The 20,104-nt window shown below is 38.2% G+C and overlaps 1 protein-coding gene and 1 long non-coding RNA gene across 2 annotated transcripts in view; one reads left to right on the top strand and one right to left on the bottom strand.

Annotated features, from left to right (window-relative positions):
• Window positions 1-6,131, bottom strand: part of Gm39214 — a 40,058-nt gene extending 33,927 nt beyond the window's left edge. Inside the window, exons 1-2 of the long non-coding RNA XR_879039.3 lie at window positions 1,615-6,131; window positions 45-221 (exon numbers count right to left, since the gene is read on the bottom strand). This is a non-coding gene — a long non-coding RNA (predicted gene, 39214). The remainder of the gene's footprint in view (window positions 1-44; window positions 222-1,614) is intronic.
• Itfg1 (integrin alpha FG-GAP repeat containing 1) overlaps window positions 1-14,973 on the top strand; it is a 123,393-nt gene extending 108,420 nt beyond the window's left edge. Inside the window, exons 14-18 of the mRNA NM_028007.3 lie at window positions 79-157; window positions 6,240-6,364; window positions 6,934-7,016; window positions 9,782-9,899; window positions 13,603-14,973. Of these exons, the coding sequence (NP_082283.2) occupies window positions 79-157; window positions 6,240-6,364; window positions 6,934-7,016; window positions 9,782-9,899; window positions 13,603-13,662 (465 nt within the window). The 3' untranslated portion in view covers window positions 13,663-14,973. The remainder of the gene's footprint in view (window positions 1-78; window positions 158-6,239; window positions 6,365-6,933; window positions 7,017-9,781; window positions 9,900-13,602) is intronic.
• The last annotated feature ends 5,131 nt before the right edge of the window (window positions 14,974-20,104 follow it).

The following is a 20,104-nucleotide window of genomic DNA, read 5'->3' as shown; positions in this document are numbered from 1 at the left end:
TTACTATATAATAAATTTTCCTGAAATTCAAATTATTCACTTACTTCTCAAGGCCAACTATTTCCTTTCTTCCTGCAGCCTTTTGGAGTAAATCAGCCTGGACCTTATATCATGTACACAACAGTAGATGCAAATGGATATCTGAAAAACGGCTCAGGTAAGCCCAGGTGGGATGTCCACAGCATGTCAGTCACTTTCCTTCAATATACTAGAGACGGAAGCTGCAGTCAAAAATCACCATATGTCACAATATGAATAAAATTTTCTTGCACTTTTCTGTAGGTGTACATAAACAAATTTCAAGAGATTTCAGAACAAAAATATTAACATTTATTTCTTCATCTATTACTATTATGAACCAAACCCAGTATCCTTATTTTTCAGCTGAAATAGCAGACATTGAGAGGTAATTTGAGTTATCTTAAAGATTGAAATGGTAAGTCATATAAATTAAGCTCATTTTAGGAGAAGTAGAAGCTAGTAATGCAATTAATAGTGTAATCTAAACCAGTCCTGTAATTTCAAACGTGGCATAAGAAGTCTAAGATTTAGAAAGAGGTTTATGATGTATGTTAATAGAAGTACAATTTACTTGTACATTGCAACAAATATTATAACATAATTACATTAGGACAAAAAGGAAAATGACTGAAGGATGTGTGCATGTGACCAATAGCAGATTACAGTAGGTCTAACTGCCTGCACGAAGAATACATCCTAAAATAATATTCTTTCTCGAAAATCCTAGAGTCTTGCCCATGAAATAGTATCAACAGACTTGCTGTAATAACCATAAAGAATGTATTAGTGGACAACTTTGTAGTATATAATGGTCTTACATAAATTAATTGCACTACAATGAGCTTATTTTTTAGCTTACTATAAGCATTAAGAATTCATCATGCTGGGTGTGGTGGCACATGCCTTTAATCTCAGTATTCATGGGGCAAAGGCAGGCAGGAAGATCTCTGTGAGTTCCAGGCCAGCTTAGTCTACATAGTGAGCTCCACATCAGCCAGGCCATGCAGAGAAACGCTATCTCAAAAAAAAAAAAAATCAATATATAAGCATTCTGTAAACAAAAATATTCTAAAACTTTTAAGGAAAATTCTAAAATTCTAACAAGAATATTATACTCATATTTTTATATATCACTACAAGAAAGAAATCATTTAAGTCTTAATTTCTATACATACTATATTTTTATTGTCTGTTAATTCTTTCTTAAGATGCAAATAGTTTCACTGCTAAGGAAATGTTCTAAAACTTATTTAACAATGCTGGTTAAAAAAATAAAATAAAAAATAAAAATTAAAAAAGACAAACAATGGTGGTAAACTCAGGCATACTACTCAGGCATTTGCTCCAAACCCAAAACTTATCTCCATGAGTGAATAATCATTAAAACTCAAATATACACTTTAGCAACTTAAATGCAATTCTACTTCAAAAAATATTCATTTCACACCATCAAAAGGTTATTGTCTCGGGATTGTGTTATTAATTTTGAAGTGAGAAATCTTATACTTATCAAAGCTATATACCAATATCTTAAAGTCCTATATTATCTTACATTTTTCTTAAAAATCATATGCTCTATAAACTTTTATATACCTGTTCACAAAGAGGCTCTGATTTCCTCTGGGCTTTTTGTTCTGGAGCTACCATAGCTATGCTGGCTGGCCCTCCACTGTGTTTGCTTCTTTAATACACTGAAACAGTGCAACAGTGAACATCTACTGGGAGAGAGAGGAAAGCACACGTGATAAAGAACTAAACATAGAAGAACAACTAAAGACATATGAATGCAGTGTCCAGTCAGTAGAAATGCACTAGCAAGCAGGCACTGTCACAAGTACAGTGCATGAGCACAATTTGAGACTGCTCCCCAGCTTCAAAATGAAGTATTTAAATACTAACAGCACAAGCACTGCCATAATAAGAACGTTCTTGGTGTGTTGCCTAGAAAGTACCGTGTATAGTGCAAACCAGGATTGCAGTCACTGCACACACCACTGTGTTACACTGAAGACATTCTCACAAATACAAGTGCACACTGAGCATCTTCCTGTTGTCCTCCCCATTACTCTCCATATGATATCAGGATTGCTTCTGCTTTCATGGCCTAAAGGGAGAGAAAATGTGGATATGTGTCTTTCGCAGACAGGCTTACTTCCCGTGATAAGATTCTCTTCACTTATTTCTACTTGAAGTTAACTCCACGGCTAGAAGAAATTCCATTGTACATAAATAGCATATTTTCTTTATCTGTTGTTGGACATTTTGGTTGGTTCCATAGTTTATCTCTTGTGAAAAGATCTGTAGTAAACATTCATATGCAGTAAGTGTACTGTGATGTATTGACTTAGAGTTCTTTGTATAAATAAATGCACAGGAGTGCTAGACCCAGGCTATATTGTAGTTTTAGTTTTTTGAGGAACTTCCATACTGATTTCCATAGTGACTGGACTAGTTACATTTCCACCAACAGACTAAGTGTTATCTTTTGTCCAAGTCGTCAGCAGAGCATCTGTTGTTTTGCTTTTCAGTTATGACATGATTTGCTGGGTGTAGTAGTCTGAGTTTGCATTCCTTGCCTTTTAGAGCTTGGAAAACAGAATTCCAAGCCCTCCTGACTTTGAAAGTTTCTGCTGTGAAATGTAGTGTTACTCCAATGAGACTGTCTTTATATTATGTAATTTACTTCATTTACTTGTTTCTCTTACAGCTTTCAAAACATGTCCTTTGTTTTGTAGACTTAATATTTAGCTATGATGTGGGGAGGTTTTACTCTGGTGGTCTTTGGTGTTCTGAATTCCTCCTGTACTAGAATGGACACTTCTTCCCCTAGATTTGGGAGATCTGCTATCGTTTTACTGAAAAACAGTTTCTCCCATCAAAGTATAGCAATGCTGGGAGGGTGGGACGGCTATAACTTGATGTTTTCCATGCCATTAGCATGAAATTCTCTTTGTATGCCTGCGAATCATATGTTTGATCTTTTACAGTTTTCCATAGATCTTTAATATTCTACTCATAGTTTCTTATCTTTGCTATCATGTAAATGTTCATTCCTTCTACCGTGAAGTTCTTGCCTACTTTATGATTCAAATCTTGACTCTGAGAACTTCTTTTCTGTCTCCATAATGCCTGTCACACTCCTAAGTAGTCCTTTGTAAAAGACTGGTCACAGATGTTGATTCGACGAGTGGGAAGTTTTTTATAGGCCATTCATACCTCTCGTCTGGCCATGAATACTGTACCACTCCTGGGACGTCCTTCAGGATGTTAGGGGTGCCACTTGAAACCCATCTATATTGCCTTACAGACTCTTAACTTCAACCAGGTTTCCACTTTGCTGAATACTGGTGTGCAGTGCTAAATCAGAGTTTCTCCTGCATAGCCTAGAGGTAGGATGGCTCCCCGGGTGCATCAGCCCCTCCAGGATGGACACTAAATTTTTTCCCTTGCTCTGTTTTGTAAAATTCCTATTATACTTTGCTATTAAAGTAGAGATTTAGGAGCATTGCTCACCTTTTTATGGATGTTTTCCAACTTTCCCCAGTGTATTCTCTGAAGACTCTAGCAAATCATGCCTTCTTGTTATCTGCCATTTTCCAAAGCAGTCCTTGAGGCTTACTTCTAGTAAAATATTTACAATCAATATAGTGTCTACTGCTGAAAGAATACTGTCACATAACATCTTTGGGAATGAGGGGTGAGAAGAGGAATATTATCTATTCTAGACTCTCTGCTAGAAATACATTTTTCTGTATACTCTGCGGTAATAATTTCTCTAGTCTGTAAGTATGTTTAGTGTGAAAACTGATTACATCTCACATTGCTCAGTAACACTGCTGGTATATTCCTTTTTGTTGTAGTTCATGATTTGCCTATTATCGACAAACCATGCAAAGCAACTATGTGCTACAGTACAGCTTGAAACTCACAGATATAATGATGTCTAGAACTACCTGAGAAATAGGAAGCACTCAGCACACATGGGGATGAGGTTATTCTTTCCTGTAGGTAGCTGAGGTAACACAATATAAAGAATCATTTCCCATAAACTGAACTTAAAAAGTAGAATAGGGTAATATAGTACCAAAAAAAAAATCCCCCATCAACTTTATTTTTTTTCCATTTTTTATTAGGTATTTAGCTCATTTACATTTCCAATGCTATACCAAAAGTCCCCCATACCCACCCACTCCCCCCTTTTGGCCCTGGCGTTCCCCTGTACTGGGGCATATAAAGTTTGCGTGTCCAATGGGCCTCTCTTTCCAGTGATGGCCAACTAGGCCATCTTTTGACACATATGCAGCTAGAGATTTATTTTTAACCTTTATCTCAAGTTTATTAGAAGCAGAGTATTGTAGTTATATGAAGTAATCAAATAAATTTAAAAACACATAAAATACAGGAAGTTACTAATTGAATTGTATTGTTCATTGTCTGACTCATGGGCATCTGAGTTTTGAATTTGTCTCTACCCTGAGCACTTTCTGCATTTTACTCCTTTATTCATTGTGCATTATAAACTTCACAGTAAATATACAGATCAATGCAAGCAAAGGAAGCAGAGGCAGAACAAAACCCCACAATACAGACTTGTTCACTGTGCCTACATAGCATAATGCCTATAGTTCCCTTCCTAACCCATGTACTGACCAAATCATGGATCCTGTATTTTCTCATGTCCCTACAACCTCTAGCCTAGTCCACTATAAAAGTTCCCATTTAATCTCCAATATCAGAGATTACCATTCAGATTATTGAAATATCCTAGAAACTTAGTTATAGAAATTAATCTTTCTAATGCAAGCTCAGTTCATATTCAAGTGCCTTCCTCCTCCCTGAGAACTGTAACCTGCATTCCTTACCCTCCATGTTTATTTCTGTTCCCTGTGTGTATGTTACACATGTCCAGCTTGATTTCTGACTATCCAGTCCATCACGCTTTTCATCTTTCAACTCTCAATTATTTTTCCATCCCTGAACCTCAATACTTTTAAAACCTTACTCTCCAAGCTGGAAATAAACTCCACAATCAAACTTTATCTTGAACTTTCCTATGGTATCTGCCATAGGGTAGAGAGAGACCCTAGCAGTTCTCTATCTCCCATGAGGTAAGATAGAGACTCACTGAGGACTGGCTTTAAATTTTAATTTGGTTCTTATCTATTCAAAAACACCCAAGTATTTGTTGAATGCGTTTTTAATGACTTTTAGGTAGTATTCTTTGCTGTCAGTGTTGGACATGTATATGTGGTGGTTTGAACAAGAATGGCCCTATAGGCTCATAATTTGATGCTTAGTAATCAGGAAGTGGCGCTTTTTGGAAGGATTATGAGGTGTGGTAGGTATAGCCTTGTCAAAGAAAGTATTTCATTTGGATTGGGCTGTGAGGTTTCAAAAGCCCAAGCCAACCCTAGGGGCTCTCTCTCTTCCTGATCTCTGTAGATCCAGGTGTAGAACTCTCACCTCCTTTTCCAGCACAATGTCTACCTACATGCCAACATGCTTCCTGCCATGCTGATAACAAACTAAACTCTGAAACTGCAAAGCTTATGTAAGGCAAAGGACACTATCAATAGGACAAAACAGATTAAACTCTTAAGAAATACTGCTCCCAGCTAGCAAGATGGTGACTGCAAGTGTTCACTAGGATGTGGGAACTTTGAACCTTACATGAGTATGAAATTGGACAGGTATACACTACATTGAATTGATACATCAAAACTTAACTGTGCATATTATTGGGTATGATGTGACATTTCAGGTCATGTATATAATGTATAATGATGATACTGGAATAACTGGCATATCTAACACTCTAACATCTATAATGTCTTCATGTTGCTGTTGGCGTAGGCAGATTGGTAGAAAAGACAGAAGGCAGATGAGAGATACTGCCTTCAGCTGGGAGTGTAGCATTGCTGACAAGAGGACCAGCCTTGGGTATTGAGTTTTTCAAGTGATTAAAATGTCCTAAAATTCCATTGTACTCACTGAGGTGACCTCTTAGGATATTCTCAAAACCATTTCACTATATGTGGATATGGAAATTGTATCTCAAAATATTTTTTAAGTTATTGATCATAAATATTAATTAACTGAATATTCATTCATCTCATATTTTATACCTGGATTTAACATTTTAGAACTTTAAGACTTGATGAATGCAGTGTTTTCAAAGGTGTTTTTATTTGTTTGTTTGTTTGTCTTCATAAATCTAGCTGGACAGCTCAGCCAGTCAGCACACTTAGCTCTTCAGCTACCTTACAATGTACTTGGCTTAGGCCGAAGTGCCAATTTCCTGGATCATCTTTTTGTTGGTATTCCCCGTCCATCTGGAGAGAAGGCAAGTAAACATTTAGTTTGTTTGCAATCTGTTTTAACACCACTTAAACATTTAAGTCTAGTAATTTGAATATAATTGAATTTGAATTCAGATATTTAATAAGGTAGCCTTTAAATAATTTAATATTTAAATAATCAAATAATTTAAAAATTGATTCATAGTAACGTGTCTAAGCTTATTTTAGAGTGTACCATGATTTGATATCATATAGTTTTTCCATTTCTTCATGACTTCTTATCCTCTTAACCTGCTATCTCTTAATACTTTTATCACTTAGAGCATAAGTAGTATCTGTTAACATAAAAAGTAGTAGTATTGTACTCACACAAATTCCTGACTTGAATTTTAGCTCCAATCAGCATTTACACATATTACTTTGAATAATGCCTGCTAAAACTGTCTGATAAGTATTTGTCGAGTGAATGGATTTATAACAAACAAATATAACACTCCTTTCCTAGAATTTCATATTCTCAAAATTTTTAGTGTTATTTTTCCATATTTAAACTAATAATTGGGGTTTTATATGTATTGTCTGCTAAGTAAGTGTTCTTAAATTCTCTTTTCAGTCTATAAGAAAACAAGAGTGGACAGCAATCATTCCAAATTCCCAGCTGATTGTCATTCCATATCCTCACAATGTCCCTCGAAGGTAATATCCTTCCTTTATTGAACTCAATTTGGTAGATATCCAGTAGCATATTTTGATAAAATTTCATATTTATTGCCTACCCTGAGTACCCAACACGTAATTTACCTAGTCAATTTTAAATTATTAAACACACCTACCTGATGTTTCATAAGGAATAAATTCATTCCTATCAGGACAAAAAGCAGCCTAATTAGTAATTTGTACATATAGTATACGTTTAATTTTCATTAGTTGTAAATAATATTGTTTTGAGATGCTGGGAATTGAACCCATAGCTTTGTGTATGTCAAGCAAGCATTTCAGCAGTGAGCTCCTCTTAGCTCTAGCCTTTTTTATTAAAACCTTACATGAGCTGCATTCATGCAGTAGTACTTTAGAACCAGTGCATGTCATGTCATGAGCTGACTGTGTCTACATTTTTCTGTCTTTATTCCATAAAGTCTTATTAAAATCTGTTTTGGGGAGAGAGTTTACCCCATGAAAACTAATAAATGTCATAAACCATGTTTACCTACACTGCTGGACAACTAACTGGCCAACATATCACTGTACATTTAAGATCGCATTATTAAAAACAGTTACTTGCCTGATGGAGGGTTGGATTGGGTTGAGGCTTTGCTTTGTTTTTGTGATAGTCTCACCTAACTGCCTAGGCTCCAGCAAATCTCTCCCTCAGCCTCCTGAGTACCTACCATGCCTGGCTCTGATCTGGTTGGTTGGTTGGTTGGTTGGTTGGTTTGGTTTGGTTTGGTTTGGTTTTTAATGATGCAGTGTTATATATTTGTGATACCTTTTCCCAAATTAAGTTGACAACAAACTATAAAGTCTGAATGAGTTCCAGAGAAACTAGAGAACAGAAAGTGTAGCACTGACAGAGTGTACTCTACTAACTCACTTATATTTACTACCATGGACATAGGAAAGTATATAATAAGAGGAAGAGAAAGGAACCAAGCAGGATGGAGATTTTATATATACATATGTACATACATACATACATACATACATACATACATACATACATACATACAATTAACTTATTTAAAAGAAGATGTCTGTATCTATATGTTTATAGATGTTATCTCTAACAGGAATGCACATGAAATCTCTTGAGTAGGCAACTGAAGATTGATGATGTGTTTTCTTTTAACCAAAATGGCATATATCTTGAGCTTTGAAAAAAGATCTATTTTAAAAATTGAACTAAAAAAAACTCAAGAGAAAAAAACTAAAAAGTTTTATGGGCTAAAGAGATGGATCCATGATAAAGAGCAATTGCTGCTCTTGCAGAGGACCTCAGTTCATTTCTCAACACCCACATCAGGTGGCTCACAGCTACCTATAATTCCAGCTCCAAGGAATCTGAGTTCCTCTTGTGACCTCCATAGGCACCTACCGATATGTATGTGCATCACACACACACACACACACACACACACACAGACGGAGGGAGGGAGAGAGAATAGGCAAATAAAAATTTCTAATGGTTTATTAAAAACTGGTTTTATTCTAAGCATAGTGTCCTACACCTGTAACCTCAGTACCCAGAAGGCTGAGTCAGGATGAAACAACCTCAAGGATATATCAGGCTGTATAGGAAGACCCTGTCTCAAAAAAAAAAAAAAAAAAAAAAAAAAAAGTTTTGTTTTCTATTGTAAGGTACTTAACAATACTCATTTTCTTAATGTTTATTCTTCTGAATTTCTGAAAAGTTCTGCCATAGCTTTCTTCCATAGTCAGAATATTTTTCATGTTTCTTTTGCTCTTTACAAAGAAATGTCCTTTTCAAATTTATGTACATAATAAAAACCCTAATTGATTTTTGTTTGAGGTGTATTCTGAGATTTAGTGACTAAAGACTTAACTTATGGATCAATAAATTTTAATTGTGTCAAAGTAAATCAATAGCTATTTGCTGTTTATTAGAATGCTCTTACCCTTATTAATCTTTTAAAATGAGAACACAGTCATTTCCTGTTTCCAGGTAGAACATGAAGCTCGGTGTGCATAACTGCCCACAGAGTTAGCTATAAAAACCCCAAACTTAGGCTTTGCAGTGTTTACAGGTGCTGCACTGTGCATAGTGTTTTAAGAGAGAAGACCTAATTTTGCTAGTGACATTGTCTATATATTAACAGAGAGGCTAAGTGACTTTATAAGTCTCATCATAAAGGTTATTGTAGTAACTTCAAACATCCATCATTACACACTAATGGTGCAAGTTTTCTGCAGCTATCAAAACCCACCCACTCAGACATATGACTGCTTTACTTGTACTGCATGTAACGGTAGGGGTCACATAGGTTTAGTGAAATAATGTCACTTAGAGAGGCTTTAGAGTTGAAAGTTTCAAATTCAACAGATTTTTTTTTCAAAAGACATCTTTGATTGTCTTAAGTACTATTGGTAAGTTTACTTAATTCCAAGGATCAAAATCAGATATAAATGCATATTAAATATCAACAATTCTACTTCAGAGAGATGTTACATAGCCTTCACTTGTAAAGTGTTTGCCCTGCACACATCAGGCCTTGGGTTTAATTCCCAAAATCATACATGAAAAAGAAAATTTTAGTTCAGTTTTTAATAAACCGTGAGCACCTTAGAATCATCAATATTCTTCAACTTATCTAAATTAATTTCTTTTGTTAGATGAGTGAATGATTTAACAAATGAACTTTTATAAGTTGCTTTGCTCTCTCTTCTCAATTTAATCTTGTTATCATGTTAAAATTTAGTTTTAATTGTTGTTTTTTTATCTACAGCTGGAGTGCCAAATTGTACCTGACACCAAGTAACATTGTCCTGCTGACTGCGGTAGCCCTCATTGGAGTCTGCATTTTTATCCTGGCAATAATCGCCATTTTACATTGGCAGGAAAAGGTTTGTTTTTCAATACAAACTTTGGTTCATTTATTATGGTAGTATTTTGTTCTTCAAAACTGAAAAGCTGGGATATAGCTCATTGGTCAAGGGTATAGGTTTATTCCCTAGCTCCACACAAAGAAGAAAAGAAAGTAATATCAAATACTTAGCTGGTAGGTGCTAACAATGCCTTCTTTTTTCTTTGGACTATTGTGAATCATGCTTTGCTAACTAAAATAACTATTTTATCTTGGCTGCTCTTTTGACTTATGAGAAAGACATGTTGATTATTCTGATAAATATCCATAGATTTGTTACTAGGAAGAAAGGTTACTCTACCAAAAATAATAACCAAAAATTATATATTGAGTTAACTTCAAGATTGTTGAGTGGCTATATACTCTAAAAGCAATATATACTAAGATACTCTGTATCTCCTGGCCTGTGAAAGGAAACTAAGTCCTTGTTCTGTCACCAGGTCTGATATGGTAGAAGCATGGGTAACAGCAGCTAGGATGCAGTGGCTAAACCTGAGTGCCCAGCCGTGCACACACTGTCACTTGTGACTCGGGGTCCTCTAGTGCTTTAGCCATCCTCTCGCTTCTGCTGGCTGCTGCTATTTTCCATTCTCCCCATTCAAGTTTTCTACATCATCTGTCAAAGACCCTCTCCGTCTACATTTCCCTGCAAATTTCATCTAAAATCAACTATTCTTATTTCAAAATGTTTTCTCTTTACCTCTCTCAATGTTTCTTTCTCATTTCCAGTTGCTCAATGATCTCTACCAAGATTGCTTAGCTCAAAGCCAAAATTAAAGCTCCCTTTCTCTCCTTTCATATTCACCTTCAGTATTATTCAGCCACCTTATTGATTCTTATCTTCCTGAGAATCTCTGTAGCTGATCCTGCATCTGCCTCTCTACTGCCACTTCTTTACCTCAGTCCTTAAACCCTGGGTGGTCTTCTGACTTCAGCTTCTCCCCTTTCTATAGTACTAGACCCATTACAGTCATGGAGTGAAGCCTCATGTTACTCTCCATCTCTGGCTCACTTCAGGTGACAAGCCACTGTCTAAATGTATACATGTTCCTTACCCAGGCCCTCATACCCCTTCCATATCATAGCACTCCACGATAGGCCTGCTATCTTTGTGAGATATTTCCTTTCATATGCTCCACCTCCTTCCGCACTCACCGGGCTTCCCTGCCAAGAGCCAGCCCTAGCAGGTGATGGGTTTTCAAGAGGAGATAAGGAGTCAACAAGAAGAGAGTCAGGTGTAGTGGTCAGAGGAATCTTGCAGCTCTGATTGACAAGCAATTTGGTTGCTTCTTTCTTTATACAGAATTCAGAAAACAAAAACAGACTAATGATTATCCAAGAACTATAGATGACATCATTTTGTGTCCGGACATGTGTTTGATTTTTCATTACATGTCCAGGTTTACAAGTTCAGTCACAATTAGAAAGTACAAATAGAACAGATTTAATTTTTATTGTCAGCCCTATAACTCCAGTTCAAAGAATCTAAAGAATGTCTCTGCCAATGCAAATATGACAGCCTACTTTTAAGCTGGCAGTATTTGCAGTTTTAAAGTGCTCCAGACAAATAGAAAATATCTGAATCAGACTTTCTATGAATAGCAAATATCTAACTCCTTTTATTTATATCCTTTTATCATCTATGCTATTAAGTAGGAGAAATTATTTTAGTAACTTTATCTTGGGTACCGAGTTCTGACTCTTCAAGGATGTACCATGTCCAATCCCCCATCTTTAAACTATATTTTCACAGAGCTCTAAGCGTATTGGGGGGGGAAAGACCTTGATATCTGTTACCAATTCTCATGGCTAGTAGGAGTTGTCAACTGTCTCTAATTTTAGCCTGTTCCAGTTATACTGTTTGAGTTCGCTTAGGGGCAGAGGATACCCCAAGAAGATCCCTGGAGTCATAGCCTCACAAAGAAATATCTAGTGTCTTTGTGCTTATCTGTGCTTATCATAATCTCCAGGACATAAAGAAGACTTCCAATAAGGCCAGACAAAGTTGTTTCCCTAAAAGCAGAAGAGATAGTAAGTTTAGGACATTCATAAAAAGACCAGACATAATTATATAAGACATAAAATGAATCGTAATGCAGAAACTTCCCAGGAATATAGAATGAGAGACCAAAACCTAAAAGCGAGAGGCAGGAGGACAGAGAGTGTGAGAGGCAGGAGGACAGGGAGTGTGAGAGGCAGGAGGACAGAGAGTGTGAGAGGCAGGAGGACAGAGAGTGTGAGAGGCAGGAGGACAGGGAGTGTGAGAGGCAGGAGGACAGAGAGTGTGAGAGGCAGGAGGACAGAGAGTGTGAGAGACAGGAGGACAGGGAGTGTGAGAGACAGGAGGACAGGGAGTGTGAGAGACAGGAGGACAGAGAGTGTGAGAGGCAGGAGGACAGAGAGTGTGAGAGACAGGAGGACAGAGAGTGTGAGAGACAGGAGGACAGGGAGTGTGAGAGGCAGGAGAACATTGAGTGTGAGAGACAGGAGGACAGGGAATGTGAGAGACAGGAGGACAGAGAGTGTGAGAGACAGGAGGACAGAGAGTGTGAGAGACAGGAGGACAGGGAGTGTGAGAGGCAGGAGAACATTGAGTGTGAGAGACAGGAGGACAGAGAGTGTGAGAGACAGGAGGACAGAGAGTGTGAGAGGCAGGAGGACAGAGAGTGTGAGAGACAGGAGGACAGGGAGTGTGAGAGACAGGAGGACAGAGAGTGTGAGAGACAGGAGGACAGAGAGTGTGAGAGACAGGAGGACAGGGAGTGTGAGAGACAGGAGGACAGAGAGTGTGAGAGGCAGGAGAACATTGAGTGTGAGAGGCAGGAGGACAGAGAGTGTGAGAGACAGGAGAACATTGAGTGTGAGAGACAGGAAGACAGGGAGTGTGAGAGACAGGAGGACAGAGAGTGTGAGAGGCAGGAGAACATTGAATGTGAGAGGCAGGAGGACAGAGAGTGTGAGAGACAGGAGGACAGAGAGTGTGAGAGGCAGGAGGACAGAGAGTGTGAGAGGCAGGAGTACAGTGTGATAGCAGCATTCGGCTCAGCTATGCTGGAGCTGTGTCAGACAGCTGTGCTGGCTTCATGACGTCCACTGTTTCCAGTGGATATGGCTGGGCCACTTCCTCATGCTAAAACTCCCAGCTTGAAATAAATGCCTCTTCCCATTTTCATAAATAATATTTTCAAAGCTTGCCCTTTTCTCATTCAAACCCAAAAACAATCTCTCAAAAGTGGCATAATTAGGGTCAATCCTGATGTAGGTTTTTTTTTAATCCTTTCTAGGTTTTAAAGTTCTTAAAGAACAAAATAGAAAAGTAATTTTTACAATGCCTATAAAAGAAACAGTCAATAAATATATCCTAAATCAAAAGGTTAGCTAGAAAATAATCATCTTAATATAATTAGTTTAGACTGGTTTGTTAGCATCAGTGTTAATAGCGATTCTGTTCTTCTAGCATCTAATGTTTACTCTCACCTTCAAGTTGGTTATAAATGATAGTAATGTAAGTTACAAAACTTTTCTTCTTGATTGTTAAAATCAATTAATATATCCTTAATTTTAAAATAGCTATACTATTTTAAATACACTATAAATATTATACCTGTTATATACTAAACTGGTATCAGAAGTGAATCTTACTATTTTCTTAGCACTTAAACTACTTTACAATTGTCTTTCAGAAAGCCGATGACAGAGAAAAACGACAGGAAGCACATCGGTTTCATTTTGATGCTATGTGACTTTGCTGAAGTAGTACATCCTGGAAATCACTTGATTAGTGAAACATTAAATTTTGACTCCTAGTTTAAAAAAAATGATGGATCTGAGATATTTATAAATTATGCCTTCCTTGTCAATTATTGGAAAATACTGAAATAAATATGGCCTGAATATCTCATAAAGTCTGTTTTAAGCACTTTGTATATAATAATTTAGGTTCTTAATTTAGCAGCACTGAGCATTTGTGTTCCTTTGTGGAATGTGTTGCATGTACTTGGTGTATCTGTGTTTACAATGTTGTTAGACTGAGGATGGTGAAAGGACGTGTAAATAAAAACTATTTAAATGACCTGTGGCCAGGGCGTTGTTCTGCCTAAATTGATCTTGTTTTTATCTTTAAAATGCATACTTTCACAAATATGTGCCAGATAAAGTTATTCAAGTAACATTCTTCACTGCAGATCAGACTGCTCATGCGTGGCACAGAATGAAACTAAATAGCCAGGCTTTGGAATCATAGGAGGACAGCTTGCCTTAGATGCCTGGTTCTACAACTTAGAGTTATCTGAATATGGCTGCTGCTTAGCGTCTCCGTAAGCCTCAGTTTTGTTTGTATGATGAGGCTAATATGCTTGTTCACTTGAGTTGTCATGAGCATACATTGTATGATGTACATGATGTACTTAGCTCAGTGTCTGAGCATACAGAAAGCACTCGTCAAGCAGCTGCTGTCATGATTGCTACTGTAGGTGATCTTATTCTACTACTGTATACAATGGATTGTCACCGAAGACATAAGGACTCTTTGGAAAACTTAAATTATTGGTGGTACATATCTTACATAGTTAACTTGTTTAACTAGCTCTAATACTATCCAAGAGTAAATGTATCCTGAAAGCTGGTATTTGAATACTAATCCTTGCACAGTAACATAAATGATTTGCTCTCTTGAAAGAAAGCTGATAGAGGCAAACTCTTCAGGTGCCAGCATGCCATACAGTTCTGTCTCAAAAGACGGGAAAGGTCTGTCCCATTTCTACAGACCTCAGGTTTCATGTTAGAAACTTCACATTGCCAACATTTACTTTAAAATTATTTAAATCTAGATTTCAGGAGAGAGGTGATAAAATTATTATCAAAGCTAACAATATGCTGATTGTTAAGACATGCTGTGGCTGTAAAATATAAAATTCCTCTGGAACAGTTTTGTTTGTGTTATTTTCCTCACTGCGATTCACTGGAGGGCATGTGCTCCTTTTTATTTCTATCTAAGCATGTTAATATACCTTCTTAATAAATACTCCTTACTGAATAAAAACGCTGTGGCAAGCAACTGGATAATTACTTTGGAGCTTTAGAGGATGACAAGTGTGAACCCTGTGGATGAGGACTGAGGTGGCAGGACCGGCCTCTTCCCTCTGAGTCACACACAGGACTCAAGCTGCCCAAAAGGATCAACCCTGACCTTTACAAACACAGTGATGCTTCCTATCTGGCAGCTGGTAAAACGTGAATTCTAAAACTTGGGGTCAGAATCTGTAAGGAATAGTGCGATAGATAAAAGGTTAGTGACAATTAAAATATGCTGACAATATTTCTGTATTACCAAACTCAACTTTTATATCATTTACTAGATATAGCAGGGGATTTTTAAAAAGTGTCACTACACTGAGCTTCAACAGAGTTTTTTGTGTTAATTTTACATGTTGTGTTGGAAGGAGCAAACGTAACTAGCATCAGAGCCCACACTAACTTTATGACTTTTAATTAGTCATGTCTTGTCAAGCTTTGGTTTCTTCATCAGTCAAACAAGGATAATAAGAAACACCTGTTGTTGGAGAGCACTGCTATAAAGGTCACGGTCCACCATATCTGGATAGCTCTCCCAGCTTGGCGCTAAGTGGAGGATTCCCCTTGCCCATGGGGCTTCCCTTTCTCTCTGTGGCTGAGAACGTCTCTGCGCACAGGTGCCTGACCTTGTTTGGAGGATGACCATGTGCAGAGCTCTATGCAAGTGCTGCATGACTCAGCTTACAGGTCCTGCTCTAGCTTATTGCACACATGACCAATCAGCCTTCTCCACCCATACCCCTTAGAGCCCTCATCTACCCTACCCCTCAAGCAATAAAGTACACTTGTCTCACTGAAGCTGTCTCCAAAGTTCTTCTGGTGGTTCAAACCCTGCTCACCACTTCTCCCTCAGCCCTTGTGCCAGTGGCAGGAGGAGGGAACCCCACAGCACATGGAGTTTGTGAGTATCCCCCCTAGAGAGTGATGGCATTTTGCCTAGCCATCCCACCTGTGGATTGTCTGTCTCCTTTCCTTTCTTTGTTTTACCTTCAGTTTGCACCTTTGCATAGGGTCCAGATACAGTTTGTGGTGCTGAAGCCTCTCAGTCAAGGCAACTCCCCAAGATTAAAAAAAAACTTGTCACACAGCAACCAGTTAGAAGTCTTAGGGACAGTTATTAGTCTCTTAGATCTGGGGACAGGCTTGTGATCATTGGAGTGAATTCAATCCCCCATTTGCAAAATTGCCTGGAAACATTGATCACTGTCGACACTTCCACTGTTTTCTATAATGGAAAACTCAACATCACATTAGAGGGACTTACTCTTAATCAAGAGGACTTAAACTCTTCCAAACAACAGAGAACCTAGAATTCTGGAATGGGTACTTCAGTTTGCACCACGGGCCCTGAAAAGCAGATTATTTCTGACCCTGGTGTCTGGACCCATGTAGCCTACCTGGTTCATAAAAAGGAAGTCCAGGAAGGTTATCTTTTCCCCTCTCTTTCCTCCCCATGATACCTGTCATCAAGAAATGCATAGGGAAAATACCCAAGCCTAAGAATAACCCATTAGAAGAAAAGTACAGGAGGATACTGGGGAGACTCATGAGTAAGAAGACCCTGAGGATTGTCTAGTGGCTGATTTAGCTGCTCTAGAAAAGCAAATGATTTAATTAGGCAGAAATTACTACCTAGCCCACAACCCTCCTCCACCCTTATGAGCCCTTACTATAATGCTAGAGGACAAAGACCCAGAACAACAGACAAGCCCTATGAGGAAATACAGTGAAGAAGACACATGACTGGGCACACAAGTCCCACTGGAGCTTCCCACGTTATGTATATGATAATTGGGCACTTGGTTATGACCAATCATCCCTCTCTACCCATACCCCTTAGAGCACCTATATACCCTACTCCTGGAGCAATAAAGTAAAGCTGTCTCACTGAAGCGGTCTTCAGAAGTCCTTCTGACACACGGCCATCTGAACCCTCCTCACCAATTCTGCTTCCTCCACCCTCATGTCCCCTGAGGAGAATGAGACCCACAATCTGCCGTGAAGAACATTTTTTAGAGCCTAAGATTAGCAGTGTGTAAAGCGAAGGCACTAGGAACGTGTAGCCTCTTCCCTTCTGGCTCCTGGTATAGTGACCAGTCATCACTTCCTGCTGGTCTCTGTACTGATTCTATTTCAATGGCCCTCCGCCTTTGAGGAGGAGATTGACAGAAGACAACTGACTTAAGATTTACAATTAGGGTGGATAGATGACTCCGTAGTAAAGAGCACTGGCTGCTCTTCCAGAAACCCAGGTTCAATTCCCAGTACCCACATGGTGGCTCACAACCACCTGTAATTCTAGTTCCAGGGGATCCTACATTCTGTTCTGACCTCCACAGGCTGCAGATACAAATGTGCATAGACATACACGTGAGCAAAACATTCAGACACATAAAATAAGAGACTTAACAATCACTTGGAAAATACTGTAAACACATTGCCAAACCACTGTTGATTGGGATTAGTCCCTCACATTCCCTCTCATTCTTACAAATACAATGGAAATGCAAAAGTTAAATTATGTTCTTGGTGGTAAAACAGTCCTTGTAAATGACTTGCACCCTGGCTGTCCACGTTCCTGGTTCTTTTTAAGCTTGAAAAATAAATAATAGACAAGGAGATGCTCTTGACCAACAGCTACCCCAAAAGTAAGGAAGAGACAGCCTGGAAATGGAGATAGGATGCTCTCTGAACAAGCACTCCAAGATGAGATGGCCTGCTCTCTCAAACAGTCACAACAAGGACAAAGCCTGGACTTTATACCCAAAAGTAATCCATTAGATCAAACGCCTCTTATCAAGAAAGAGGAGCAAAGAAACAATATAATACACTGTGAATTGAAAAAGATAGCACAATAAAAAGTACATTTTAAAATAATGTTTAAAGGGAAATTTTTATACCAGTGAATTTAAAAGTTTATACAAATTTGATTCTTAAGAAAATATCGCCAAAATGGACTCCAAAAGAAAAATATGGAATACTCCTTCTAGTTGATTCTGTGATATCTAGCAGGAGTAACAAATTTATAGGAAGTAAGTAAAGAGAATGATGAAGTGTACAAGACAGGAGACTAGAAGAGGAAGACCAGCAAGAAGCAGGGAAATGGATTGAGGGAGGACGGTTGGGGTGAGGAAGTGCTGAATAAGGACAAAGTATAATCACGCATACACAAAGACTCCATGAGGAAACCCCGTACTTCGCTACCTTGAATATAAAATTTTAAAAACGCAGGACTTATTTTGATGTCTGAAAGTACCAACAGCATTCTGCTCTCAGCCTCATCTAAATGGTTGCTGTGGGAAGGATGGCATTCTCTTCAGGATTTAGCCACTCTTAACTTGAGTCTGTAAATAATCCTCGCCATAATATATGCAACCCTAATTTACAATGTGCTACCCAAAAAGGACAAAGCCATGAACATGGAAGGGGCCCTAATGGGAAGAGGAAAGAGATCATTGGAACTGGGAGGGGAGTAGAATCAGAATACATTTTGTTCATGTATAAACCTGTCAAAATCCTAAGTGTGCATAAGCTAAATATATAAAGTAAAAACTGGCAGACCTAGAAGGAAAATAGATAAATATACCATACCATTTAAATCAACAGCATCAACATTTCTCTGTAATTACTGATTAAAAAAAAAAGTGAACTGTGAAAGCTGTGTGGTGGGGATGGCTGCAATGGGGCTTCCCACCCAAGCCTGGAAACCAGAGAACAACCCAAGAGAGCTGACTCGACAAAGTCTTCCTCTAGTTTCCGCATGTGCACCATGGCACATGCACACATCATGCACACATACCACTTACACACAATATAGTAAGTGTTTGTAAAAAGTCAACCTAAACTACTAGATATTTATATAATATTCTACACAAAAAAAAAAAACAGGAAATGTGATTAAAACACAAATGAATGAAATATAAACTCGACTCATTCTTTTTTTTAATTTTAAAAAGAAAAAATTTACTTAGATATTTATATCACTCCTTTTTCCCAAGTATGTTCCCAATATAACCCCCACTTCAGCTTTTCTTTCTGTTATGTGTTTTTCATAATACATCCTCTTTTTTTAAGACTTTTAAAAATATCTTCATTATTTTTTTAATATTTTTATTAAGCATTTTCCTCATTTACATTTCCAATGCTATCCCAAAAGTCCTCCACACGCTCCCCCCCACTCCCACTTTTTGGCCCTGGCGTTCCCCTGTACTGGGGCATATAAAGTTTGCAAATCCAATGGGCCTCTCTTTCCAGTGATGGCCGACTAGGCCATCTTTTGATACATATGCAGCTAGAGGCAAGAGCTCCGGGGTACTGGTTGGTTCATAATGTTGTTCCACCTATAGGGTTGCAGATCCCTTTAGCTCCTTGGGTACTTTCTCTAGCTCCTCCATTGGGGGCCCTGTGATCCATCCAATAGCTGACTGTGAGCATCCACTTATGTGTTTGCTAGGCCCCGGCATAGTCTCACAAGAGACAGCTATATCTGGGTCCTTTCAGCAAAATCTTGCTAGTGTATGCAATGGTGTCAGCGTTTGGAGGCTGATTATGGGATGGATCCCCGGATATGGCAGTCTCTAGATGGTCCATCCTTTCGTCACAGCTCCAAACTTTGTCTCTGTAACTCCTTCCATGGGTGTTTTGTTCCCAATTCTAAGAAGGGGCAAAATATCCACACTTTGGTCTTCGTTCTTCTTGAGTTTCATGCGTTTAGCAAATTGTATCTTATATCTTGGGTATCCTAAGTTTCTGGGCTAATATCCACTTATCAGTGAGTACATATTGTGTGAGTTCCTTTGTGATTGGGTTACCTCACTCAGGATGATGCCCTCCAGGTCCCACCATTTGCCTAGGAATTTCATAAATTCATTCTTTTTAATAGATGAGTAGTACTCCATTGTGTAAATGTACCACATTTTCTGTATCCATTCCTCTGTTGAGGGGCATCTGGGTTCTTTCCAGCTTCTGGCTATTATAAATAAGGCTGCTATGAACATAGTGGAGCATGTGTCCTTATTACCGGTTGGAACATCTTCTGGATATATGCCCAGAAGAGGTATTGTGGGATCCTCCGGTAGTACTATGTCCAATTTTCTGAGGAACTGCCAGACT

This window comes from Mus musculus, chromosome 8 (genome assembly GCF_000001635.26).
Source record: "Mus musculus strain C57BL/6J chromosome 8, GRCm38.p6 C57BL/6J".
Lineage (NCBI taxonomy): Eukaryota > Metazoa > Chordata > Mammalia > Rodentia > Muridae > Mus > Mus musculus.
Note: the sequence above shows the minus strand (reverse complement) of the source record. Positions and strands in the feature narration are given on the sequence as shown.